This window comes from Heloderma suspectum, chromosome 2 (genome assembly GCF_057233095.1).
Source record: "Heloderma suspectum isolate Gila_16-S chromosome 2, 16-S_ref, whole genome shotgun sequence".
Lineage (NCBI taxonomy): Eukaryota > Metazoa > Chordata > Lepidosauria > Squamata > Helodermatidae > Heloderma > Heloderma suspectum.
The window spans coordinates 259,007,562-259,024,264 of record NC_139459.1 but is presented as its reverse complement, the minus strand read 5'-3'; the positions used below and the strand labels follow the sequence as shown (position 1 = coordinate 259,024,264).

General features: G+C 42.1%; 1 protein-coding gene across 5 annotated transcripts in view; it reads left to right on the top strand.

Moving 5' to 3' along the window:
- Positions 1 to 2,697: 2,697 nt before the first annotated feature.
- The window catches only part of CDKL3 (cyclin dependent kinase like 3), a 41,574-nt gene continuing 27,568 nt past the window's right edge, over positions 2,698 to 16,703 (top strand). For 2 of the 5 annotated variants that reach the window (XR_014788393.1, XM_084838913.1), the window contains exons 1-6: positions 2,738 to 2,851; positions 4,235 to 4,416; positions 6,312 to 6,506; positions 8,603 to 8,781; positions 10,039 to 10,151; positions 15,979 to 16,118. Coding sequence is in view for 4 of the 5 variants with exons in the window: in XM_084838913.1 (XP_084695039.1) it covers positions 2,785 to 2,851; positions 4,235 to 4,416; positions 6,312 to 6,506; positions 8,603 to 8,781; positions 10,039 to 10,151; positions 15,979 to 16,118 (876 nt within the window). In the remaining variant the exon portion in view is untranslated. Of the gene's footprint in view, positions 3,376 to 4,234; positions 4,417 to 6,311; positions 6,507 to 8,602; positions 8,782 to 10,038; positions 10,152 to 15,978; positions 16,119 to 16,703 lie in introns of all 5 variants that reach the window. The other 3 variants (XM_084838915.1, XM_084838914.1, XM_084838916.1) reach the window with 3 other exon arrangements.

Genomic DNA, 16,703 nt, shown 5'->3' with positions numbered 1-16,703 from the left:
AACAGTAGAAACCAAATGTGACCAACTGACAAACAGGCTTTGTATGACTGGTAAATGGGGGAGGATTTTTAGGAGGGTTGCTGCAACCCAAAATACAAAAAGGATTCAGATTGATCCATGGGTCAGCATTGGAACATACGATGTAATTATAAGCTGTTTCTGAGCATGTGCAATGCCCCTATATTAATTACATCATTACTGAATAAACCACATCATTCATCACCAGACCCATGCGTTTGAAATTAGGAGGCAGGCTTTCCAGGTTAGGTAAGGCTTCTGTGCATACTTGAGCAGCCACAATCAGCAAATGCAAAACCCTACTTTTAACTTACTGAACGCACAGAGATTTAAAAGATGACATCATTCCATGTCAGCAGTCATGAAACTATTTGAAAGCTAAAACAGCGGAGAAGGAAATGTAACTGAAAAGAGGTACCATTGTGGTTTTATACATTGTCCTGTATGAGTTGTGCCACCTATGATGGCTTGTGATTCTTCCTAATCTGTGCATGAAAATAGCACTTCTGAACCATGATTAAAAAAACACAAAATAATGTGGACCTGACATACCTGCATAAGGCATATTAAAAAATAAACCATGCCACAGACTTCTAAGTAACAAGGAGACCGTAGCGCTTTTTCTGATGCCCTTTCTGACATCAGGTTGGCAAACGCAAGTGCATCACCAATCAATGAGATGTTTGTCTTAAAACCATAAATATTTAATAATGTATTAGTCATAGAATGCATAAAATACACATTTTTATATTTTGCATATCAGATTCTGAGGCAGTTATCTGTAATCTGGTTAAATTGGGGTGTCGTATAAAAGAGGGAAATATATTTATATTTAAAATATATTTAAATACATTCAAAATAACTTCTCAATATATTTGTGGGTAGCTATAAGTTTATGCATGACCATTTTTAAAACATTTTTCAGTTCAGCCTTGAAGGGGCAGGGGTATACATAGTTTAGGGGCTCAATAGTAGAGTACCTGCTTTGCGTTGCAGGTTCAATCCCTGGCATCTCCAGGTAAAGCCGGAAAGGTTCTGGCCTGAACCCCTGGAGAGCTGCTGCCAGTACTGGGCTAGATGGACCAATGGTCTGACTCAGCATAAGGCAGCATCCTATGTTCCTAAGGGTGCAATCCTATGCATGTTTAGACAGAAAAAAGCTGAGGAGTTGTAGAGCTTTTTTCTCTGTCTAAGCACGCATACGAGTGCACCCTAACATTTCTTTTTGCCCCAACCCATAATTACTTCCTTTACAACTGCTTCTACATTCCTGATACATTAGAATAATAAGAAAACTGTCTGCCAATCCTGACTAAAAACACATACTCTTGAGTATGAGTGTTTAAAACTCACATCGTCATGACTACAGGGATAAGACTGAGTTTTCTTCTGCTGCTCTGATCACCTGCCACTCTCTGGGTGGTCATTTGGGGACCCCCTGCACTTCCAGGCCCTGAACCCCAATGTCCAGCCCTAGTTGCACTATTGCTTCCTATGATCCTATGTACATAAACAGATAGATCTAGATTATACTGATCATATTCTGATTATAACAGAAACACTGGTCATTTTAAAGTTTGGTCTGTTTTTATTGTTTTTATATTATTGTTTTATGATTGTGAGCTGCCATTCCTGAGGTAGGGTATACATCTAATAACAAAAAACAAATCTTCCTAAGAAGAGATGAGCAAACATTTTTTGTAAGTGTGCTGTGTACATGCACATATTTTAGTTCTCAGCGTCCTGTCCACTACAATGGACTACAAAACAAAGACGGTTGTTTTCTATTAGTCGTAACTTTCCGTTGCTTTTTCACACACATTTGGATACTGTCATGATTCAAACAGGGCACACATGAAAGTTGGAATGTTTTGGCAGAGGTAAGTGGGCAGTAAAAGGCTGTAATGGGTGTTGTAGGCCTCCTCTGTTGGGCAGAGTTTTGGCTGAAGGATAGAACTGTTAGGAAATGGTCGCTTCACCTCAGGTCTCGGAGGAGGTGGCACCCCTTGAGCTGAGGGTAGGTGTGTAAACAGCAGTTGGCGGTTTGTAGGATACATAGGCAGAAAGCAAGCAAGCAAAATGAGGGCAGGTGTGTGTGTGAGTGAAACAGCAATTGGCAGTTTGGGGGATAAAGCAATCTGAGAGTTTCTAGCTACCGTCAGCGGAAACTAAGGGCGGGGCTGCAGTCTTGAGGGCTGCTCAAGATGCTCTAATGGATCTGCTGCCTTGCAGGGGTACCTCCTTGCCTTCACTTCTGCCCCTTTAATATTTGCAAATAAAGCAATCCCCGACAGGAAGCTAACAAGGCAACCCTCCGCATATCGACTCAGGCCCACTGCGTTCAACGAGGCTTGCTCCCTAGTTTGGATGCTTATAGGACTGCGTCGCACGCCAGGTAACGCTGCTGCCCCTGGAGCCTCTTGCTGCTGGGGAACCCGCCTCACAATACGTTTTCATCTCATTATACAACGCGAGAACAAAGCGATTGAGGAGGGCTATGTCTTCTTTTCTTTAGGAGAGCTGACATTGCCAGACAACCCCGCAACTAGCAGAAGCCGGGAGCCTTGTGTCACAGCTGCTGCACAGTTCAGGGCGGGGAGCGGCTTTGGTCCTTGGACACTATTTGGCCCGGAAGCCTGCGTCACCCGCCCCCGCCCCCGCCCCCGCCCCCTCCTTCTTGCCCGGAATCTATCGAACGCGGTGAGGTCAGAGAAGCACCTTCCCCTTACGTAGGTGGACCGGCTGTTGATATAGCCGGCGGTTGCTATGGTAACAGGGCCGGTTTGCTTGGCTGGGCCTGGGAAGAGTCAACATGGGGAGCTCCCGGGAGCAGGTCAGAGGCACCCTAGATAAGCTGCGCGCGCGGCGGGGGCTGGGCGGCGTGTCCCCGAGCGCCGTGGCGTGCGACGCTCCCGGCGGGAGGAGGGATGCGGAGGTGAAGCTGCAACCTTTGCTCGGCGTGTGTGTGTGAGGCTGACTGACTGAGGAGCCGCGGAAGCCGCCGGGGGAGAGCGACTGTGCGATACGGCAGCACGAAATACCGTCCAACTGAGCCGTAATTTGGACGCTCGCTGCAGATGGTCTCTTCCCCCACCACAGCTGAGTCGAAAACGAAAGCGGGTTTTCTCTTTCTTCAAGCGCCTACAGCCAAAGTAGACTCCAAAGTAGAGGTTTAGGCTGCAGTGGTATACTTACCTGGGAGTTAGCCCCATCTACTCCTTCTGAGAAGTGACATATAAGATATTGCACTATTAAACGGGGTGGTGCATGCATCCAAACCCAAAGAGGATGAGTCAGTGTGACATGACATAATAGAGGCTGAGACTGAACGTTTCTGCTTCACTGTCCCAAATGTGGGTAAGAAAAGTTTCTTCAGAGACTGACAAGGTTTCCTGTTAAAAACAGATAGGGAGATGCTCATTTGCCTGATCCCTGAGTGTCAGGGGAGAGAGCTATGCTGTCATTGTGCTATGGAGCCATTGAAAGAGAAATGCATGGGGATAAGTCACAGACATAAAGGATGCAGATGCCAGCCCCATCATGATTAGGTGACATCTACCCATCCCACTCCAAGGCCAGATCTGTGGCGCATCTGCATTTCCCATATATGTTGCAGTTAATAGAAATGCAAAGTATTTGCATTTCAGTTCTAGAAATGAAATGTCACAGTGGGCTTAAAAGTAGAAGTCTCCAAAGAATCTTAAACAATGAAGGGAGAGGGATGCCTTTTTCCACAGAGTATGAAAGCAGCCAATATGCCATTTCAGTTATATTATACTGACAGGATCATACAGCTGTTTGAAAGCTGTTTGCAATGGGATGTGGAATGGGCACTTCAACAGGAACTAGTGTGTAAGAAGAGTCTGGTTATAAACTGTAATTGGTTGGCTAGGGTGCCAGTCACATTCCTAGTTACCTAATATGGGGTACAACCCACCTGGTCAGAGTACTGTGCAACCCCATTGAAATAGAGGTTTCACACCAGTAGTGGTGGGTTTCATAGAAACAAAACATCTCAGAAAGGCTTAATATTCACAGCCCCTGTTTCAATAGGACCTGCATGGAAGGAACTCTGGTCATATGTGTTAACTGCCTTTAGCAGCTACGTTACTTATTAGGTATAAGATGGAACTGTTTAAAAAGCTTCCCTCTTTGTAGGACAGCTCATGTGCTTAAATTTGTGAATAGTTTAAAATAATATTTTTCTTTCCTGAAGAGATTTCAGACTTGAGTATGGAGATGTATGAGATCCTCGGAAAAGTGGGAGAGGGAAGTTATGGCACGGTAATGAAATGTAAACACAAGGAAACAGGACATATAGTTGCCATTAAGATATTTTATGAGAAGCCAGAAAAATCTGTCAACAAAATTGCAATGAGAGAGATAAAGTTCCTGAAGGTTTGCTTCTTTTGTTGTCACTTTGAAAACCAATGCCTTGATGTTTCCAAAAATCAAATATGCATCATCATTACTGAACACATTCAACTATAAGAAAAGGGACTATGTTTGTGCCAGATTTGCTGCAGTGCTTTTAAAATCAGTGTGTAATTTCTTAGCAAATAACTGATACCCCGATCCCAAGTTCACATATTTGAACTATACTCCAGTGGAATTAATAGGATTTACTGCCAAGTACTCCAATATGGTTCACTTATGAGACTTCCTCCACAACTATAAGGGCAGAAAACCAGCTTTTTCAGAAGGCAACAGATTCTCTGACATTCAGATTTGAATTTTTAGACTTGATGTGCCAATGAAGAAAATACAGCCCTGTGTTTGTTTAATAAATGCAGGCAATCATCGGTGCTATTCATTGTCTTAATATTAATAGTAATACCCATAGTGAAATTATATTTGCTTTTCTACCTGTGAAAGTAATTATGCTTCATTTAAAGGAATTCAATGTAAACCATTAATTTTTTTTAGTAGACCTTAAATGAAGCAAACCATGTGTTGAATAACTGATAGTACTGATTTGTAGAATCATTTTATATTAGTTCCCAGATTTCAAGTATTTGCTTCTGTGAACTCAGAAGTCCCATTAATGGGGACACTTTGGCTCCAGTCTGGAAAAATACATTCTTAATAGTGCAATTCTATACATATCTACTGAGAAGAAAGTCCCACTGTTTTCAGTGGGGCTTATTCCCAGGTAAGGGTATAGAGCATTGCAGCCTAAGTCACACTGATTTCAGTGGTACATGCCAGCCATAATTCATCGACATGCAGAATTTACCAGCATACATAACTAAGAGTGATAAGGGTCCTACTCAACAAGGGTGTTTGGAGGATTGCATAGGGAGAAGAAGCCATCCTGGCATCTCCTCCAACCCTTGGGCATGTGACTGTCATTTGCATAATTCCCCATGATGCAGTGTGGGTTGGCATGTCATCTGAACCCAGTGCATGGCAGGGGTGGCTTTGCACCGACCCTACAACCCCTGCTGCAAGTTGGTTGTAGGGTGGGTACGAAGCCACTCCTGCCACACCACGCACTAGGTTTGGGCGACACGCCAACATGCCCTATATTGCGGGGAATTATGCAAATAGCAGTCACATGCATGAAACATGCGGGTGGGGGGGAGAAGCTGTATGTGATGGTCCAAACCCAGTCAATATCTGGCAGGTTGATTTTAAACACAGCTACATGAGCATAAATTTTATCTTCCAGAAGCGTAGATGTGTTAGCCTGTTGCAACAAAAAAGGCTTTTGGCACCTTAAAGACTAAAGTTATTATGGCATAAGCTTTCATGGACTAGAGTCCACAATAATTTTTATTTGTTTATTTAGTTTATATCCTGCCTTTCTGTCAAAAGTGTTGTTCAGGGTGGCTAATAATAATAAAACACAAATTAAATACAAAATCTTAATCTTGTTAGTCTTTAAGGTGCCACAAGACTATACATTTTATTGGTTTCAGTGAAAATAGCATCTAAGGAAGTGGGTTTAGGATTTCAGCAGATATGAGACAGACAATGCAGCTGGAGATTTGCCTGGAAGATTAAGTGGAGTTCTCACATATCATTAGCAAACTAGAAGATGGGCACATGACTACTTTTCTACTGTGATGAAGATAAAACTCCTTTTTTTAGTCTTTCCTTCATAGTTCACAAATACTATCTTTTCACAGTGCACTTAGTAGGATTGACAATATTTTTGTTAAAACACTTCAAAATATTTTGGCTCAAGTTCATTGTCAACAAACAGATAAATAGCTATGTTCAAAATCTTAGGAAGAGTGTTGATCAAAGGGAAGAAGAACAGAATTCTTTATTTCCTCTTTTGTCAACAGCAATTTCGTCATGAAAACTTGGTCAATCTGATTGAAGTCTTTAGACAGAAAAAGAAAATTCATTTAGTGTTTGAATTTATTGACCATACAATTTTAGATGAGCTACAGCATTACTCTCATGGACTGGATAGCAGAAGACTTAAGAGATATCTCTACCAGATTCTTCGAGCAATTGACTATCTCCACAGCAATAATGTAAGTAGTCTACAGAAATTGTGGAGAAAAATGAAAGGCTGGAACAATATTATTTCCACCTGAATAGTTTATCTGATAATGCTAACCTGATCTTATGCAGGTGGTATAGTTCTGCTCTGTACAATACTATCATTTTGAAAGGAAAAAATTTCCCTGCCTTAAGTTAACACATCCTTACTTGACCAAGGCTCTTAACAATTGCATAATGTTAAGGAACTCAAAAGGTGCTGCTTTATCCATCACTGCTGCTCAGTGACAAGTGACACATGTTGATTTTGTTATGCCCTTGATAAAAGCACAGTGGCTTCTGTCAGAAAAAGAGAAAGCAACTCGTATTTACTTCAGTTATATGGGTAGGAATGTAAATCCCACAAAGTTGATATAATTTATTTTGTTTATGGGTCAATCCTGTCATTTCCTTGTTATTACCATACTCCCATTTCCTGCCTTAGACCTCTCAAAATGAGAGGATTGCAGTTTTAATTTTATACTTTGCATAATTGCATCATACCAGAAAACTCAAGAAGATAGGCCCCTGCAGATGATATGATGCTACTGATATCAATTTACCATAATTCATTCTAGTACAATGTGCCACAGCACAAAACAAGAACTAGTATTATGTGCAGAGCCAATAACCCAAGCACATGATCTTGTTCACAGACTATACATCAAGTCACAAAAGATATAACATGCATATACGTGGCTTATTGTCAAGGACAGGCTAAAAAAGTATCCATTTTACAGATGGAGTACGTTAGTGAGGCTGTGATTAGTTGAAAGGACAGCAAGTGATTTTTTTTACAGAGAACTAAGTCAAAACATACTGACCAAATCAGTTTAGAAAAACCAAGAAGCCACAAGCTTCACACACATCCTTTTGGTCACTGAATTAGCACATAAATCCAGAGGCACAATTGTGAGGGCCTAGTGAATCTGCTCACATTTTTCATTTCATTGCCTGAACATTCATCTACTAATTTTTCCTGTACTTTGCAGAAACACCAGCACTCAGCTGCAACTTTTCTGTAATGGTAATGCAGTCAGGAGTGATTTCAAATGTAAAGAAGTGATCGATTAGGATCATAATGAGGAATATATATGCAAACAAGGGAAGCGAAAGTCAATGCTTTTAAAACTTCTTGTTGTGATCCTTAATCAGCCCTGATATTGCCAGTTATTAGAGCAGCAGAGCTCCCTGTACCATCTGGATTGGGTCCCTAGTCCAAGCCTTGGTGACTTTACAAAATGTAGCAAGCCTAAGGTCAAAATGCCTAACTTACTTCAGTCTGGGCTTTTAAAGCTCTGACTGGAGAATCCAACAGAAAACAAATTTCCAGCCATGCCATTGAACCTCCATTTGCTTCTCCAGCTCTCCTGACCCAAAGGCAGGGAAAGGAGATGAGTCCTAGCTGGATGGGCTTTGGGGAAATGGAGGACATGACTCACAGTTCTATTACATTCTCATTCCACCCTCTAGAAAAAACAATTATAATTAAAAATACTCACAAATAGTTTCTTATAAGTATGTTTCCTCCCTCCAACAGAGAAAGTATGAATTTGAAAACACAAGTAAAAGGTTAAATACTGAGACCCCAAGACTAGGTAGGCTGGGCACGCCCTTTAAAATAATTAGTCCTGCCCTGAATTCCATCTCTTGTTAAAATGGTCTAAAAATTATATCACTGCAGATATGCTCAGAGTGTTTGATTTTGTGCCAGTCAGGCTTGATTGCTCCACTCACTGACCCAGACTACTACTTCCACCTCCAGGAAGATGATTTCCTTGAAGTTTTCAGAGTTGCATTTCTTCTTGAAGCTTCTCTCCATCTGTCATCTTAGAGTGCTATCCTATGCATGTTTAGATGGAAAAAAGTCCTACAACTCCTAGCATTCCCCAACCAGCCATGCTTTTCCCCAGCTAGCCATGGACTTTTTTTCTATCTAAACATGCATAGGATTGCAGCCTTAGTTGTTTGAAGGGCAGAACTTGTATGCTTCTTTTACTTAATGATTCGAGTAGTGACCTAGTTTTCAATTTTTTAAATAAAACGTTTTGTACTGAAACTGGATTCCACTTTATTCTTCTTTTGGCAGGTCATTCACCGTGATATCAAACCTGAGAATATTTTAGTTTCACAGACTGGAATTACTAAACTTTGTGATTTTGGATTTGCTCGAACTTTAGCAGCCCCTGGTGATATTTATACTGATTATGTGGCCACACGGTGGTACAGAGCTCCAGAGCTGGTATTAAAAGATACTACATATGGGAAGTATGTCCTTTTAAAATTCTCTTATGGACTTGTGGTGGACAGCAGTATACAAATTACTTTTAGTTAAACGATACATACAAGTGTTCTAAAAACAAATGTATAAAAACTTTGCTGTGGTGGGGCATACCAGAGGAACATTAGATGGCGCCCTGACACACATTTAAACAGTAATTTTGATGGAGAGGAGACTGGATATTTCCTTAATCTCAATAATTTGCAGAAAATTGTACATAGTGCTACTGTTTTGGGAGAGAGCTGCAATGTTGCATTGGAATCAGTGATGCTGATAAGCAGTTTACCTTTAAATAATATTGACCTCTACCTAAGTAGTTCTTACTGCTTGCTACATTTTGAAATTGAAAGTTGTACTACATAGAAATTGCACGCCAACCTTAAAGTCATTTTATGTACAAATCTCATTGATTTCAGTGGAACGTACATGTATGTAATGAGCATGAAGCAATGTGGCTAGCTCCTTAGGCAAAAGAGAGGCTTTTCTATTGCCAACTGCAGTGTCTGCTCCAGATTTTTGGAAGGCAGTAGGTCAAGATGCCCTGAGTAGGCCCACCTCTTTGCCACTGCCACCACAGACTATTTGCTTGCTCTCTCAGTGTACGCCCAGTCTGCACTACTGCCCAGAAGGAGAGAGCAAAGCAAGTGGAGGTTGCTCCTCCTCCTTTCTCTCACTAGTGCTCATATGTTTGGGGAGGGCAGGTGAACAGGCAGCAACAGGAAGGAGGAGGAGAAACAGGGGTGAGGGGCCCTGGTATCAGCAGGGGGCCCTCTGCTGCAGTGTGAGCCTTGGCAGGTGCTCCACAGTGCCAAGCTCTGATGCCTGCCCTAGCCAGCTGTGGAAACCCTCTGAGGTAGACAGGTAAATTGAGAGAGGCCTGGAAGACATTCTGATACTGGCCTTACCTGGAAGTTCTTAACTATACATTATTCTATAAAATATATCTAAGTTCCATTGCAGTCAGTGTGATGCATGTCAACACAATATATTAAGGATAAGGGGTGCTGCTAGTCTCCAGTTCTTAAGCCACTTACTTTGGAGCCATATACTGAAGTCAGTGGACTTTTCTGGATTATTTCACTTTTTGTGGCCTTGGCTTTTTCATATTTTTGTACCTTTTTAACTATTGCAGTTCTTTCTTTACAAGTAATTTCTTCTTTAAAAGATGTTGCTGATAGTAAGCATACTTTATTGTAGCTTCAGCTTTTGTACTGTTGAGCACTTTGTTCATTTCCTGATCTTAGACCTGTGGACATCTGGGCTTTAGGTTGTATGATCATCGAGATGGCTACTGGCAACCCCTACCTACCCAGCAGCTCTGACCTCGACCTACTTCATAAAATTGTGACCAAAGTAGGTAGGTACTGCTGTAGATTATAATTGCAAAAAATACTGTAGTAAAACATTAAGTCTATTGCTATTGTAAGTACAAGTTTATGCCAGTATAGCTCTTTACTCAGGTTTTGGACTTTAAATCTCCATTGATTAAATTAAGGGAAATGGAGGTAATATATTCTTCACCTGAAAAATCTATTTGCCACCAAAGGTACAGGCAATATTCTCCAGGTTACACTTCTGAAATACTTTTCTCCTGTATTCTCCAAAGCTTCTATATAAACAAAATTGATTTCCTCTGTGGTGCAAATAGCAGCTTCAGGGGGAGGGGGGCAATTTTGGATCAGGAAAATGGTATGGGGGAAGGGATTAATTCCTTTAGCCCCAGTACTGTAGCCCTGATCCAATTGGCCCCCACCCTCCAGCCGCTTTTACATTTGGAAAAAAGAAAAGTGGGAAATCACACAGCACCTGTTACCTTGTCTAGATAGGCCCTGAGCAACTGAGCACAGATTTTGTCTTTTACCCATCTCCATCTTTCTAAAACCACACTTTTAAACACATTCACCTGAACTTCTGAGTTCAGTGCAGCTTACTTCCAAGGTTCCAACAAAAGCAAGAAGTCAAGGGCTCTGAGAATATGTAACATAACAAAATAAGTGTGTGTGTATAGCTCATGGCTTGTGGGTTCCCGGTCGACAGCTGGTTGGCCACCGTGTGAACAGAATGCTGGACTAGATGGATCCTTGGTTTGATTCAGCATGGCTCTTCTTATGTTCTTATGTACATGCTTTTTCCGATGCAAGAATGCTTTCCCTGTAGTAACTCAGGGTGCAATCCTATGGGGATAGTCAGCCGCCTCCGAACTCATAGAATCATAGAATCATAGAATAGTAGGGTTGGAAGGGGCCTACAAGGCCATCGAGTCCAACCCCCTGCTCAATGCAGGAATCCAAGTCAGAGCATCCCTGACAGATGGCTGTCCAGCCTCATCTTGAATGCCTCCAGTGTGGGAGAGCCCACCACCTCCCTAGGGAATTGGTTCCATTGTTGTATTGCTCTAACAGTCAGGAAGTTTTTCCTGATGTTCAGCCGGAATCTGGCTTCCTGTAACTTGAGCCCATTATTCCGTGTCCTGCACTCTGGGATGATCGAGAAGAGATCCTGGCCTTCCTCGCTGTGACAACCTTTCAAGTACTTGAAGAGTACTATCATATCTCCCCTCAGTCTTCTCTTCTCAAGGCTAAACAGGTCCAGTTCTTTCAGTCTCTCTTCATAGGGCTTTGTTTCCAGTCCTCTGATCATCTTTGTTGCCCTCCTCTGAACCCTCTCCAGTTTGTCTGCATCCTTCTTAAAGTGTGGTGCCCAGAACTGGACACAGTACTCCAGATGAGGCCTAACCAGTGCTGAGTAGAGGGGAAATAGTACTTCCCGGGATTTGGAAGCTATGCTTCTATGAATGCAGCCCCAAATAGCATTTGCCTTTTTTGCAGCCACATCACATTGTTGGCTCATATTCAGCTTGTGATCGACAACAATTCCAAGATCCTTCTCGCTTGTAGTGTGGTTGAGCCACATATCCCCCATCTTGTAACTGTGCATTTGGTTTCTTTTTCCTAGGTGCAGAACTTGGCATTTATCCCTATGAAATGTCATTCTGTTGTTTTTTGCCCAGCGCTCCAGTCTATCCAGATCACTTTGAATTTTGTTTCTGTCTTCCAAAGTATTAGCTATCCCGCCCAATTTTCTGTCATCTGCAAATTTGATCAGCATTCCCTGCACCTCCTCCTCCAAGTCATTAATAAAAATGTGGAAGAGCACTGGGCCCAGGACTGAGCCCTGCGGTACCCCACTCGTTACCTCTCCCCAGTTTGAGAAGGTCCCATTGATAAGCACTCTTTGATCGTTGTTTCATTGAGCCCACTTTGAGCTAGTTTGCTCATCAGGATATCATGGGGCACTTTGTCGAAAGCTTTGCTGAAGTCGAGGTATATGATGTCTACAGCATTCCCACGGTCCACAAGGGAGGTGACTTGATAAAAAAATGAGATCAGATTCGTCTGGCAGGACTTGTTTTTGACAAATCCATGTTGGCTTCGAGTAATCACTGCATTGTTTTCAAGGTGCTTCCAGATGGATTGCTTTATCATCTGCTCCAGAATTTTCCCAGGGATTGATGTCAGACTGACTGGTCTGTAGTTCCCAGGTTCCTCCTTTTTACCCTTTTTGAAGATAGGGAAAACATTAGACCTCCTCCAGTCATCTGGCACTTCACCCGTCCTCCATGATTTCTCAAAGAGAATAGACAGCGGTTCTGAGAGTTCTTCTGCCAGTTCCTTTATGACTCTAGGATGCAGTTCATCTGGCCCTGGAGATTTGAACTCATTCAAAGTAATTAGGTGTTCCTTGACCTTATGCCTATCGATCTCAAGCTGCAATCCTGCCCCTTCAGCCTGTACTTTGCCTTTGCCAGGGGGGTCATAGACCCTCTTTTGGGAGAAGACTGAGCCAAAGTAGGAATTGAGCACCTCTGCCTTTGTCACCTGTATCGTTTTGCCATCCTTATTTAATAGCTGAACCACCATTTCTTTCCTCTGCCTTTTACTATGCACGTAGCTGAAGAAAGCCTTTTTGTTGTTTTTAGCATCCCTCGCTAACCTCAGCTCGTTCTCAGCTTTAGCCTTCCTGATGCCATCCCTGCAATTCTGTGCTACCTGCCTGTACTCTTCCTTTGTTACTTGGCCTTCTTTCCACTTCCTGTATGTGTCCTTTTTTTGTTTTCAGGTCATCCCTAAGCTTTTTGTGAAGCCACATTGGCTTCTTCTGTTGTCTTCCACCTTTTCTTCTTGTTGGAATTGTTTGTGATTGTGCTGTGAGAATTTCCTTTTTTAAAAGCTCCCACCCATCTTGGACTCCTTTTCTCGCTAGCATTGCTTGCCATGGGACCTTACTGATCATTGTTCTGAGTTTATTAAAATCAGCTTTCCTAAAATCCAGGGTACGCATTTGACTACACTCGGCTCTTGCTTCCCTTAGAACCAAGAACTGAAGTGCAACATGGTCGCTTTCCCCCAGAGTTCCTGTAACTGCTACTTTATCCACTAAGTCATCTCTGTTGGTTAGGATCAAGTCAAGGATAGCAGATCCTCTAGTTCCTTCCTCTACTTTCTGTAGGAGGAAGTTATCCGCCACACAAGTCAGGAATTTCCTGGAGGGGCCATGTTTTGCAGAATTTGTCTTCCAACAAATATCGGGTAAATTGAAGTCCCCCATTACTACTACATCATGCTTCCTTAAAACACTGGCTATTTGCTTTTCAAAAGTTTCATCCTCGTCTTCTCCTTGGTTGGGTGGCCGGTAGTAGACTTCGACCACCAGGTTCCTTTTATTCTTTGCTCCATTTATTTTGATCCAGATGCTCTCGATGGGGCTACCAAGCTCATCCTCCTGTATTTCTGTGCAGAGATATGTATTTTTCACATACAGTGCAACCCCACCTCCCTTTCTGTTCCTCCTGTTGTTTTTGAACAAGTTATATCCTTCAATTGCTGTATTCCAGTCATGAGAGTCATCCCACCAAGTCTCAGTTATACCTATCAAGTCATAATTTCCCTCCCGAATTAAGAGTTCAAGTTTGTTCTGTTTGTTTCCCATACTCTGGGCATTAGTATGTAGACATCAAAGACCATGTGCTTCATAGTCTGGCTTTCTTCCTACATGTGTCTGAAGACTATTACTGGGCGCTATCGGAGCTGTTCTCTCCGTTGCAGTGCATGCGCCTACGTCCAGAAGCGGCTGACTATCCAAGGCAGGGCAGGTGGAGCATGGAGGGGATCCTCTCCTCTGTGCTCTGACTGACCTGCATTTGTGGCTAGATGGCCAATTTTGGCTGCCTAGCCAGGGCAAGTCGGAGCGGGGGGTGGGGGAGGCCAGATGACGCATAGGGAGTGTTGTAATGGCACTTTCATGGTCTCTTTCCCTCCCTGCCCCCAGGAATGCCCCCTTTTCGCCTACTCTGTGCTGCTCTTATGAGTGTGGAGTCAGGGACAAACCATGCCACCTGTGAGGTAGCAGGGGAGGGAGCAGGGAGCCAGGTTTCTGGGTTTCGAAAAATCCTATGGCCATCTAGACACTGTCTAGCGGCCATAGGATTGTGGCCTAAGCCAAAGTTCATGTAACTGAAATAACTGCTCATTTTTCTCCTGGTTACCCTGCCTTCACTTTCCTCCCCCTCTTATTTTATATTTACCCTGTGTCAAATTTTAGTTTCCTGTATAAGGCACATGGTTTGCACAGTTATTTCAATATTAATAAAATGAAAAGCTAGGTAACTTCTATCTTTACTGGGCTGCATGGTCATCTTAATTATGTAACACAAAATATTTATTTTGCTAGTTCCATGAACCATTCATTGAATATCATGGTTTGCAGAGTAATCCTGTACTCGCATTACACTTGGCAGGTGCTCTAGCCAAGTCCTGACTTCATTCATTCATTCATTCATTCAACAGCATTTATACCCTGCTTCTCAGCTGTAAAGGCTCCTAAATTTGCATTCAGTGGAGTGTTTTGCCACTGAATTTCTCTGTCTTTCGATATGTGCTGTGATATAGTACCCTGAGTGAAGTATTTCTAGGTGATGCTGGCTGTTGAAGAGTGAAGGGAAAGATCCTTCTTCTCAACTTGATCCTTCTTCTCAACTTGCATTTTCTCTTTTGCCTCTTTTACAGCCAAATTAGATGATGTGTTAAATATATGGCTGCCAGGATCCTGTTTTGTGTGGGATGAGGAGATTTTTTTAAGCCTTTCCCTCTGCCATTTTTCCAGTATAAGTCACCCCACCAGCTGCTATTTACCCTGGAAGGAAAGTTAGTTTTTGCGCCTCTGTGTGTGCATGTGTGTGTGTGTGCAGCCCCCCCTCCCTTGTGGCTCTCAAAAAGGTTGTGCACCCCAGGTATAAAATAATTATTTTGAGGATTCCTCCCTGTATCTGTCTTTTATCTTTGATCATACTCGTAGCTTGTATGCCTGTATGTTTTTCCAGTAGGGCCAAATGGCAGGTTTGAGGGAGGAGATGATTTTCACTAGAAAAATGGTAGGGGTGGAAGACCATGCACACCATGGTTCTAATCAGGATCCTCCCCCCCCCCCCATGGCTGCTCTTTGCAAAGATGTGCATTTTGGCCATGATGAGTATAAGCAGAAGATGCATCGTGGGTCCAAGGAAAATGCATAATAATGAGGATTTTGGCATAGGATAATACTTCATCATTATATACTTTCTCACAATGCTTATTGTTTGATAACCTATCACTGCAATCCTAAACCTGTTTACCCAGCAGTAAGTTCCACTAAAATGAGAGGGTCTTACCCCTAAGTAAATGTGTTTAGGACTCAACATTTGAAACCTCTTAGCAAAATAGACAAATCTCTAAGCCATTTTAGGAAGATTAACGGAATAAGGGTCACAATGTTACTTCGTTGAATGAACTGTAAAGCGGCTGTATTAAGATTTGTGCTGGTAGACAACTTTGTGTCAATTTCATTCCTAAAACACAGATTTAGAAAACACTTGGAGCCTCTCCAACCTCTCCCCTGGTGCAAGCGACTTTAAATTAATGCATCTCTTAGCTATGAGACTGTGATTAAAATGACTTCGATGACCTGGAGATTAAGGAGTGGATGCTAAATTCTGTGTTGAGCAAAACATTTACATACCAAAAGCAATGCTATGACAAATAGTGAATTTTAGCTTAAATGTACCTTTTATCAACACTGACATATTGGTGCTTGGGTTTCTTTCTTTCTTTCTTTCTTTCTTTCTTTCTTTCTTTCTTTCTTTCTTTCAGGCAACTTAACACCTCACCTTCAAAGTATTTTTATAAGGAGTCCAGTTTTTTCAGGGATGGTCCTTCCTGAAGTTCAGCACCCTAGAAGTGCAAGGAAAAAGTATCCCAAGCTCAATGCACTACTTGCAGATATGGTTCATGTATGTCAGAAGAGGTCTGAGTATCAAGCTTACTGATGATTATTATTTGTAGCCTGGCATAGTTTGTATATATGATTTGCAAATCAATGTTTCTGTTATCTTGTGTATATAGGATTGACACAGATCTGCATCATGGTATACCAGCTTTTTTCCCTTTCTCCCTGCCCTTTTCCCCTCCAGAGAACAGAGACTATATTGATTTCTTGAAACCTCTGCCAGGCCCCATGAGGTACCTTTTGCACATTTCAGAAACTCTTAGTAGGACCGTGAGAGTTTTAGTTTTTTAGTCTCTAGTTTCTAACTTCTATCCTGCACTGTGCAGAAGAAAAAAATGTGTGCTTTCTGAAAGCTTTGATACCAGAAGGCAGAGAGAGCTACAATGTCTTGCTTTTCACAAAAAATCCATGTCATTTTAAATCAATATCATGGTCTTACTGCACTGAATGACTACTTTGAATACTGAAGTTGGCAGAAGCAAACATTTCTGGATATCCTTGATGGCTTGAAGATTCAATGGGCAAGTGTGTGTGTGTGTGTGTGTATGTTCTATTTTAAAGTAGACCCATTGAAATGAATGGGATTAAG